Here is an 11,490-nt window from a genome sequence, read left to right as displayed (position 1 = left end):
TGGGCGACTTTCATTACTCGATGCCAGACCCTTATTCTGGATTTCCAGGCTAATCAACAGATGATATTTGCCTACATTTGTCAAGTTTTGACTCCACTTTTAAGCAAACATGGACAACAAGTCCTTGAAGTGTAAATTTTAACCGCAACAATAACCTGATAACTGGACAAACTCCATCATGTTCATGCACTTTGATCAAAACAAAGGGAAATTCTTTTTTTCAATAAATAGGTATTATATGCCACAATTAAACCGGCAATTACCGATTTGTATGGCTGCATGGGGGTATTGGAAACTCAGTTTATATGGATAATGTGTTAAAAAACTGATTATAGTTGGCCCAAAAACACCACTGAGGAGAGCTGTGAGAGTGAACCAAAACCAGAAAGTTATAAAACCATAAAAACAAAAAAATTAGCTGAAAGACACTAAGTCGTTTGGTCAACAATTTCACTTTCAATGCAAGTTTTAATTTATTTATTGAGCTATTTTTACTTGGACATAGAATATTTCCTAATGGTATATGTGACAAATATCATTTATAGCCTAAGCTTATTTGCAGTGCTTGACTCTGGATGGGCTTTTATTTTACTTCATTTTGTTTTATTTCTAAATCTAGATGGACAGTGATAAACAAATTAGTATGCAATTATAAAAAAAAGAAAAATAGCCAATTGCCATAAATGTACCATTAAGCGAGACTAAATGTAATCCTGTCATGACAACTGCTATGAACATGAATAAAGGATCATAAATTATTAGGACAATTAATAATGTAAATGAAAATTTGACACTGCTCAGTCTAGAGATTTGTCATGGCAACTTGGCATTATCCAAGAAGACATAGTCTGTTATAATCAAGCTTTATTATAAAGTGCTCAAACATTGTCAAATGCTTCAATGACCGTGTTGTGAATCATTTCTTTCCCCAAACTTTTAGAAAGTCTTTTATTAGTCTGACTCATTCATCTCACACTCCGTCTGCTAGTTGTAGTCATTTTTAGACAAGCTGAGAGATAAAGGGAAGCAAGTAACCATGCTGGGGAAAAAAATCAAAGGGCAACAGAAGAAGATGGTGTCTTTCTGGCATCAAAGCTCAGAGTGAAGCTTTCTAAATGAAAGAAAATTTTTGGATGAATTCCTTTGGGGGTATCGTGGGTAAAATCGCAGCTAATGCAAAGATATTGATGCCTACATTACACCATAACAGCAAATCAAAACATTGCAAATCCTGTCAACTTCCTTGACTCTCTCACACAGCGCAAACTAAATATAATGTACGTCTTCCGATGGGTGAAGTGAAAGTGTTGACAGAATAAGGGCAGTTGTTCTCAACCAGATTCGACTGGGTTCTGGTCTTTTCAAGCTGTCATATATCTCTACCACTTAATGTTGTTTGCAGCTGAGGAGAAGGCTTGACTTTAGCCTGCGCAGATACTGTAGGAATTCAACACGTGTTCCAGTAGTGGCTCTTGACAGACACATTAGTAAATGTCTCATTCTGCTGTTCTTTTTAATTATGGGATTCTCGTCAGCAGGACGTAAGTGAAAATAGGACTCAAACAAGTCCAAGACAGCAGAAGAGAGTTGTTGAAATCTGACTCCAGACTTAAATTCCACTTCAAACTGGCAGCTCTCCAGCACAAGAAACTGGTTCTCCAACCTCTAAGCAACGAGATAGTTTCATCAAACACACAAATGGTCGAAGGAAACACGTCATTCAGGCTTAAATCTTTCGCTTTAAGAGAAACCAGCCTCTGCGTGCCGTAAACAAAAGAAGACATTTCTTACTGAACCTGCTCTATTTATGTCATCCATCCAGAACCTGATATCCTTTTGAAAATGTACAATATATTATATTTCCATTGTCACTCTGCATTTTGTCTTGACAGAAACCTACCTCCTTTAAGAGTTCTCTGCTTTGTGAGTAGTTGTCCTTGTCTGAGAATATTTCGGACAGTTCCTCGTATCTCCTCACGGCCTCCCTGTCAAGTGACCAAAACAGTGAATTTAATTTAATTGAATAATCATTCATGTTTCAACATTATTAAGCTAATGAAATGCTATGAAGACATTATGTACATGCTGAATTTAAAGTGTCTGCAAAGTCAAAATGATGTAATTGGATTGGCATTTTCTAGTTTTAGCTTAAGGAATAGAATTTTACTTTTTCTTTATGAGGTTTACTTCAGAGTTATTTACAAGGTTGACTTGGTGTATAATAAATAAAGAACAACAACAGTTTCCTTTAATGCAGTCCTGACCACACATCACATTTACAATTACTATAATACTTTATGTAGGGTAGATGTTTTTTTTTAACAAGTAATAAAATATGTGTTACGTTCTAAGTAGCTGAAAATGACTGTACTATATATATTGCTTCATAGAATGCAATCATTAAGTATTTTCTAGAAATTACTTTGTAATCTCTTTTAGCACCACAAACTAACAATTATTGTCATTATTGATTAATCGGCTGATTATTTTCTTGAGGAATCAATTAATTGTTCTGTGCGTAAAATGTCAGAATGTAGTTACGAATACCCCAGCCAAGATGACGTCTTTACATATCTTGTATTCCCAATCAACAGTCAAAAAATACAAAATGTATTGATTTTCTATCCTATAAGTCAAAGAAAAACAGCCAATCCTAAAATTAAGAAGTTGGAACCAAGGAATATTTGGTGTTTCTTCTTTAAAAATGACTGAACCTATGAATCGATTATTAAATCCATCATTGCTCATTTTTAATGGACTGACTAATCGTCTAATCATTTCAGCTGCACATTACATTAACATAAAAAAATGTATATATATTTTACACTTCATAGCACACTTTTCAGTTTAACAGTTGTTTAACAACTTTCTTACTCACCCATGTACCTGTGTGTTTCTCGGTATACGTGTTAATTGCTGTTTGTGTTATCAAATCAGTTTATGTCATTTTAAACTGTATACTGTATATGTCTAAAGCATTTTATTTCCTAGCCCTCCTTCCCTTCCCCTAATTGGCTTTGTCACCTGCCAGGCCAACACTGTAAATTAGAAACAGTTTTTAATGACTTGCCTGTAAAAAAAAAAAAAAAGGTAAAAAAATAAAAAAATAAATCCCTGCTTATTAAGTGCACTTTTACCAAACAGATAAAACACAAATTGAAACACAAAAAAACCTTTGCAGGAGAAAAACTTCCTAATGGTGAAACTGTTGAATGTTTACACTGCAGTTTTAATTTTTTTGTCAAATAAACGTACCTGTATTTCTACAGGTGTTTCTACCTGTATGTTAATGCCATCTCTACTCTTATTATCTATTGCCTAGTTTTGGACTTGTCATAGCAGGTAAAGCCCAGGTGAAACTAATAACATTAATTATAGCTATGTTCCACAGTCAGTGAGGGTTATTATTTAAGAGAAAGATCTTTTATTTTGACAATGAGACATGTTTCTTTCACTTTTAAAGCTATAGTGTGTACTTTCTGTCTCCCCAGGAATTCTAAGTAATGACAACAAAACTGTCAGTGCATCCACATGACACAAGCCTTCCGTGATTGCGTACACGCCCCAACCCCTCCTCCACGCAGTAACTAGTAGCCAAGGAGGACACGGAGGATAAAAAAAAAACATGATGGACTCTTTAGAAGAGGTCATTATCTTCACTCGAGTTTCTGTGCGGGAAAGTCGCCGGGCAACACCCTTTTCTGAACATAGCCACACTGAGAAATACAGAGTGTTATGTGGACGTTCATTAATATAACAAAGTTATGCACTAATGTGAGCTGGAGACATGAGGTGCCAGTGCTGCAGTTCACTGGTCTCCAGCAGAGATTAGTAAAAGTCCTCAATTACTTAAAGGCGCTCTAAGCAATGTCACACGTTTTTTGTCACATGCAGCAAACATCTCCCCACTATCCACGAGCTGCCTGTCCCCAGAACACACTGTAAAAAAAACATGGTCTCTGTAGACAGCCCAGGCTCCACACACGCCAACAAAACAAAGTGCCCCAACCTGCAACACCAAGCATAACAAACAGTGTTGCTGCCAATGACCGACAAGAAGGATTTGGGGGTGGGGGTTGGGGGGTTAGTGCACAGAAGGGAGGGGGTAAGGACGGGAAGAGGTGGCGGGAGGGCGAGCTAGCCTCCGTTTTGTTTGACAATACTTTGAATGTCAACAAGACGTGACACCCCCGAACATCGCTTGGAGCACCTTTAATACTACAATACCTACTGTGTTACCCACTGTGCTGTAGAAATTCATACTATTTTCCATCTGAGTTATGACGTCTCTTTTTTTATGACTATTTATAGATGTATTGTTCTTTTATTACTTCTTTCTTCGTTTTTATTGCTGTATTTTGTCTTGTCTTTTTTATCTTTGTCTTATTTTTTTATGGAAGGCAATCAGAGAGGACAGCAAACTACAAATGCCCTTGTACAGTGAAAATCATTCTCCGTGCATTTTTGTTTATTTTAAACTGAGAGGCGCAGACCTGTCAGTGTCATGCCACGTCTTCCTCAGCCGGTGGAGGGGATTACTCTGCAGGGCCGAAATGATGGCATACAGTGAGGAGAAGTTCTTCCTGGCTCGACACTCCTGTTGAAAGCACACACAGATAACTACCATGATTTGCATGCACACACACACACACACACACACACACACACACACACACACACACACACACACACACACACACACACACACACACACACACACACACACACACTACGCGGCACCTGTGGGTATGGGTTTGGCCGGTATTGAGTTACAGTGTCAGCCCGAGGTGCTGAATAATGCATACTGCTAAAGAGGTTTGTCCCAAAAGACGTTTTGGAAGCAAACCTGTACTATACCTCATGTTGCAAAAGAGGATGTTGGAGTGTTTGTGAGTATGTGATGCAGCTTATTCACATATAAAGAAAAAAAGATATATCAACCAAGGACAGGATGTGTGTATGTGTGTGTGTGTGTGTGTGTGTGTGTGTGTGTGTGTGTGTGTGTGTGTGTGTCATCAGCACATTTCTGGTAAGTAATCTTCATGCCCATTTCCTATTGTATTTTCTAAATGTGTACTGGAATGGAAAGCTACTTCTTGTATAAAATATGCAGATTTTTAATAATCACTCTTGTCCTTTTCTTGTCACAAATGTAGTCGACCACCAAATGCACTCAAACAGAGAACGCTATTTGTTGATTTGCTGCTGCGCTGTCCAGAAAAGAACCATATATAAAGACTTGATTAATGTGTTTTGCCCATAGCTATTGATTAAAGTGAAATTACTAGCACAGTCACAGCAGAAACCAAGCAGGCTGTGAATGTGTGATGGTATGTGCACAGTTAGAGCTGAGAATAGGATTATGGTTAGGGGATTAATGGGGGTTTATTGTTGGGAAATGCACAGTTGAGGTTTTTGGAAAACATTGAAATCCCGACTGACATACTGTTAGCAATTTCATTTCAAGAAGAGCAACATTTTTTCACTTCTAGTCTGTAAATATGGCATGAAATCCTGCATTTTTAGAGCTGTGACTCTTGATTTTTGCATACTGACCTCTGCCACGCTGATCCATTTCTCCAGCAGTCGGGCTCTCTGCTGGCTGCGCAGTTTTGTAGGCCAAAGGCAGGATGCTAAAACTGCATTGGCCAACTTGTTGAACTGACGTATGGTGGCCCGGACGGACCAACAAACGCCTTCCCTCCCTTTTTTGTCTCTTTGCGACCACAGTGAGCCGAGGCAGTGGTATGGAACCAGACGGACAAACAGCTCCTGATAAGCGACAACATAAAGATCTATAAATAACAGTCTGTTTCCTGGAAATCAATTCTCAAACCAGGAAACCTGCACTTTGAGGAATTTGGTGCTGAGAGTTTGAGTTTTTGAGGGTGGCGCCTTTCTGTTGTGGTGTTCGCAGCCACCGTTGCTCGCGTTACTATAAGTACCACTTTAATTCTGTGTATTCCTAAAGATTGATTCTATGTTCTAGCGCTGAGTGAAATAGAGCAGAAAAAGGAAACAGGATGGATCCAATTGTACAGACTGTACCTGAACTAATCTACGGAGTCAACATGAATTCAAAGCAGAGGTGCTGACTGTATCATGCAAACATACTCTAGACATGTCAGAATAAACCAAATGACAATAGCTTTGCATTCACTGTAATTCAATTTCAGTATCATTGGTCAATATTTAGCATCATGCGAAACATGTTACAAGAAAACTCACCGTCTCTATTTTGGTGAGCTGCTCAGCGATGAGCGCTGCAGGGAATCCAAGGACGCTGGTGGGTTCAAACTTGGAGGCGTCAAGAGGAGGGTTGGTGAAACCGCTCTGATCTGCAAAGGGTGAAGCTGTTCAATAAAACTGTAGATTCAGAATATGTAAGAAACACCTTAGTTTGTAGGCCCTATATATCTTTTTTATCCTGTAGTTCAGTGATCTTCAACAGGGGTCCGCGACTCTTAGGGGGTCGTCAGTGTTACTCCAGGGGGGCCGCCAAATCATTGTTTGATCACTTTTTTAACGTTTTTTTTTCCACCAAAAATTTAAATGTCTGAGAACATACATTACAGTTTTTCTCAATTGTTTACACACAAATACTGGCGCTTGAGACACAACGACCACAACATGTAACTCATGCATCAACCCCCTGAACCAATTCTGCTAAACTACAAACACAAGTCCAGCTTTACACTCAAATTGCAGTTCTAAAACACACACTTTTTTAAAACACTACACAAAATTCTCTGCATTTGGCACAATTTTCATGAAGAAAATCTCTTATTTTCACAAGGAACACACTGCCTGACATTCAAATATGCACACGGACTCATCACATGGGCAAACACCTGTCACGCAGTTTTACAATCTGTTGCCCTTTTAGTATAAAACGGACGAGGACGAAAAAGGCCAAGGACAGTAATCTCGGATGAGATCCAAGCCAGTAAATTCTTCACTCTATGTGCAACTTTGTGCTTGTTGGGATGTACACTGTGTACATTGTTTTTGTGTGAAAAATAAAATATATTCGTTAACGTGTATTTGTGTGTTCTGAGTATAAAAACAATATTCTCAAATATTAAACACACTTAGTACTGTCTGTAGTAAGTGTAACACTGAACAAAAAAAGACCAACGTCATTATGATAAATGGAGAAGAAGTGTTTTCCATTCATCGTAGTGTTTTACATTGAGCACATCAGAGTTCAACTGGTTCTTATGAATATCTATTCATATGTTGGTTTGTGCGTGTCATTTGAAAACAAAATACCATTTTGAGAAGAAATTACATTGTTTTAAAATTTAGTTTTAATTTTATTTTAGTAGGGACAACGCACAAATTAACATTAACCTTGTACAAGAACAAGGAGAGATGCATTGTATCGGTGCTGCTTTCCACCCATAGCCATTTGGCAGGTCAGTAAAACAGTATAAAGTCCACGCGAGTGAAATACAAAACATCAAAATATACAGTTTTACAACCACAGTCACACCTATTTTTCTAAAAAAACTATCATGTGCTCGATTGTTCCCCCTTCCTAAAACCAACCAAGTCTCCTGCTCTGTCCCTCTTATAGTTAAGAGGTCCTTGGTCTAAATAACATTGAAGGCCCCTGCTTTCATTGCAGGAATCACTTTGTCCAGTGGGATCATGAAGTTGTTTTGTTCCACAGTATCGTGGCTTTCTCAAGGAAAACAGCTTAGTTGTCTAGTTATCTCAGGAAAACCCTTGACATAACAAAGTAATTTGTTATGTCAAGATAATGTGATTCGTCACTCGTGACCTCGAGTTTACAGGATGAGAGAAAACAAGATTAGGAGTCAGCGCTAGTTGATCTGAAGCTGTATGAACACACAGCCGTGCTTTGAGCTAAATGCCAATGCTAGCATGGCAACAAAGCTCCCATTGACAATGCTAACAACATAATGGTTACCAGGTTTAACATCTTAGCTCGTTTCTACATGAAAACCTAATGTGGCAAGTTCTTTAGTGATGTCATTTAAATCCCAGTTAAATTACAGACCTTTGTGGGCGTCAGGAAGCAGGGCTTTCTCGTTGAGCTCCTCGGCTATTCTGAGGAGCCGAGCGCTGAGGTCGGCTGCGGACAAGGAGTCCTGGGGGAGGAGGGGAGCCAGGCGCAGCAGGCGAGAGGGCTCCCCCAAACTCTTAAAGTCTTCAGGATACTCAGAGAGCCACGTGCTAAACACAGTACACACCGCTCTGCAAGAGCAAGGAGAGAAATGTTGAAGGAAAATGTTGTTCAGCATTTTCATGGCTTTAGGGAATGTCACTCTAAAACTTTGTGGGACACAATAATGGGAACATGATAGTCTGTTGTTTTTTACCCTTGACCTCCGGACAGTTCAGATATCTGAGAATAAAAAAGGTTCCTTATAGTGCTGTGTCTGTAATTCAGGTGATCAGGAAAGGAAAGAAACATTCTTAAATCAAACTAAAGTTTTCTGGGAGCAAAAGAAGGATCTGTTTGTGTCTTAAACCCTGAGGTGGTGCAGGTTGCCAGGAGCAGATAAACAAGCCGTTGCAGATTGGAATTGACTGAATATATTGATATTTTCCAACACAGCTGAAACATTGCCAAGAAGTCACGTTCTCGAGGGGTTTGAACAAGAAAAGCGGCTTAGAGATGACTCCATAATTTAGCGGAATAGGATCAAGATTGTGCTTGTGAAACGTGCTGCCTTCAGAGTCTGAACATTTCTTAAGATAAATGCAGTTCCGCATCTTTTCCATTCGTTAGCCATCTTTATCTCAAAACACTAAGTCACAGAAATAGGCACGTTGAGATGGTTTGCCTTTCCTGTTGCTATCTCTTGTTTTTGTGTTTCTGCCAATGTTTACTTGTTTAATGTTAATGTGCCATTTAAAAAAAAATCCACACTGCCTGATAATAATAGTATTCCCTCAAAAACAGAAGCAAGAAGCGGAACTTAAGAAGATGTATTTATGGCACACACATCCCCACACTTATATTTAAGCACACACGCATGCACGAACACACGCACACGCACACGCACACACACACACACACACACACACACACACACACACACACACACACACACACACACACACACACACACAAACATAGTAAAAGTTCCACAAAGATCATAGGGAGCATTTTCAAAAACTCACTTGTTAAAAGATTGTCTCATCTGGCTCCTCTCGTTGTCCCCAGGTGGGTTCTCCAATCTGTTCACAAAAAAGAAGTTGGTGGAGCAGGAAAAAAACAAAAAAAAACATGAGTACCATTCAGCTTCAAATATGTGCATCTGCTGTGCCGTGTCATAAATAATACTCTTTGTGATAAATGTATTTATGGCTTGTTTTTCAGCAAGGGCTGTCCTGATGTTTACAGGTAGACTAAGAACGTTGCCAGGAGTCTAACTTTCCTTTGTGTTGCTTCTTTGAAAAAAACTTTGCAAACAGCTGTTTCATACAAATGCCTCCACTATTTAATAAGTACTTCATAACAGAACAAAAAACCTTCAAAGGCACGTTTTTTGCCGAATTGTGGTTGCAGTTATTTTACCTAGGCCCGCAGCTGCTTCCTCCATTGTGAAAGTGTCTCTAAATGAAGTTACACAATTAATCTAGAGACTGCCTTCTACTGTTTACATTACACTCAGCTTGAAGACAAATTGCAAAGCAATAAACTAAAATCTGTTAATCTTGTGCAAATGGAAATTAGGTGTAAGTAAATTGATCAACCAGTCATACCGACTCTAATGTAACCATTTATCTGCACTTTAGTAGGCTATTTAGTGGGCTCTGAAGATAGAAATATCTGTTTGTTTGGTCCGCCACTTTATTTCAGACTGAAATATCTTAAGAACTATTTGATGGATTGCCATGAAATATGGTTCAGACATTGATGGTTCCCTAATTTCTAGCGATCCTCTGACTTTTCCCCTAGAGCCACCATGAGGTTGACATTTATTTTGTGAGAAATGTCTCAACAACTATTGGATGGATTGAAACAAAATGTGGTACAAACAATTATGTACCCTTTAGGATGTAATCAATTTGGTTATTCCCCCTTGACCTTTTATCTGGCACCATCATCAGGTCAAAATTTGACTTTGTCCGATTCTTTGGTGTGTGACCAAATTGGCTACCTGTAAAAAATGTGTTTTTTTGTGGTAATAAGCAAAGGTTCGCATGCTAACACACAAAACGGAGATGGTTAAAATGCTAAACATTATCCTGCTTAGCATTACAATGTTTGCACCGCCATTGTGAGCATGTAACGTGTTAACAAAAACTAGAATCACAGCTAAGCCTCACAGAGCAGCTGGCATGGCTGTAGACTCTTAGTCTTGCTTAAATGTAATGAATAAAAGACTTGTTTGGCATGCTAACACACTAAAGTAAGAAGGTGAATATGGTAAACATTATACCTGCTAAAGTACAGTTTGTTAGCTTTGTCACTTTGAGCATGTTAGCATGTTGACGTTAGCTTAACCAAAGAGCTGCTAGCATGGCTGTAGAGTCTCAGTGTTGTTATATTAGATGCGTTCCTCCTTAAGCAAGAGCAGAGTAATCAGTCTTGAATTCTCCATCACTTTTTTTCTTGCTCCAACCAAACTCCCACTGGACAGAATCAGTCTGAGATTTCACCGCTTCACATTGCACAAACGCAGCCAGACAGGATACTGACAGCTGCTGTGGCTGCTGTACATCATTACACCTGAGACTGCTATCATACCAGTCATTTATCTATTCTTTTTTTTAAACCCTACCTGAAAAGCCATAGTCTCTTTTTTAGACAAAAAGCAACAAATATAATTGTGTCATCAGAGATAAAAACAGAACAAACAAAAAAAACTCTCCAACCTGTCAGACAGGATGTCCAGCACTCTCCCCGTGGAGGTGAAGGATCGATAGGTGGAGAGGAAGATGGTGATAAAGGAGGAGTCTCCCAGAGAAAAGGAGTGGAAGAGGTGGCGCACCAGCTTCTCTTCTGTCCCTGCTTTTACACACTGAGAGCGAGAAACCGCTGACTGGAGGAAGACAGGAAGAAAGAGAAAGGAAGGTAATGTTACTGCAAATTGGAGGCCTTTTCACCCGCTCGCCTCCAGTCAGTCACACATGACTCACCGTCAGACTGTTGGGGGTTCCATGCTGCTGTTTGACCACCACTGTGTAGATCACTCCATCCTCCTCTTCCTCCACCACAGTGGACTGTAAAGCAGAGAAACCAGATTAAGACAGTGTTAAGTGTGTGTGAACTTTGAATTCTTTGAAAAGAGACTTGCCATTGAAAGGAATAATTTCTCTCAGAAGATTTTTGTATTGCTGACTAAACTAAACAGACTATAACCATTAAACAGTCTTATTATAGGGATTGAGACATAATCTGTTCAACAAGACAGCCGATTGGCCTATCAATGTAAAAGCAAAAAAGCAAAAAATAGGGGACAAAATCAAGCTGCTCTAAACTACAGTGGCTAGAATAAGTTTACACAC

At 39.0% G+C, this 11,490-nt stretch overlaps 1 protein-coding gene across 2 annotated transcripts in view; it reads right to left on the bottom strand.

The window, feature by feature from the left end:
• The window catches only part of rgl2 (ral guanine nucleotide dissociation stimulator-like 2), a 30,703-nt gene that overhangs the window by 7,124 nt on the left and 12,089 nt on the right, over positions 1–11,490 (bottom strand). For both annotated transcript variants that reach the window (XM_032518102.1, XM_032518103.1), the window contains 8 exons: positions 11,122–11,205; positions 10,858–11,024; positions 9,157–9,213; positions 8,027–8,223; positions 6,229–6,338; positions 5,557–5,772; positions 4,494–4,597; positions 1,901–1,985 (listed from right to left, as the gene is read on the bottom strand). In XM_032518102.1, the coding sequence (XP_032373993.1) occupies positions 1,901–1,985; positions 4,494–4,597; positions 5,557–5,772; positions 6,229–6,338; positions 8,027–8,223; positions 9,157–9,213; positions 10,858–11,024; positions 11,122–11,205 (1,020 nt within the window). The remainder of the gene's footprint in view (positions 1–1,900; positions 1,986–4,493; positions 4,598–5,556; positions 5,773–6,228; positions 6,339–8,026; positions 8,224–9,156; positions 9,214–10,857; positions 11,025–11,121; positions 11,206–11,490) is intronic.

This window comes from Etheostoma spectabile, chromosome 6, assembly GCF_008692095.1.
Source record: "Etheostoma spectabile isolate EspeVRDwgs_2016 chromosome 6, UIUC_Espe_1.0, whole genome shotgun sequence".
Lineage (NCBI taxonomy): Eukaryota > Metazoa > Chordata > Actinopteri > Perciformes > Percidae > Etheostoma > Etheostoma spectabile.
The sequence above is the reverse complement of the archived record's forward strand: the minus strand, read 5'-3'. Positions and strand labels throughout refer to the sequence as shown.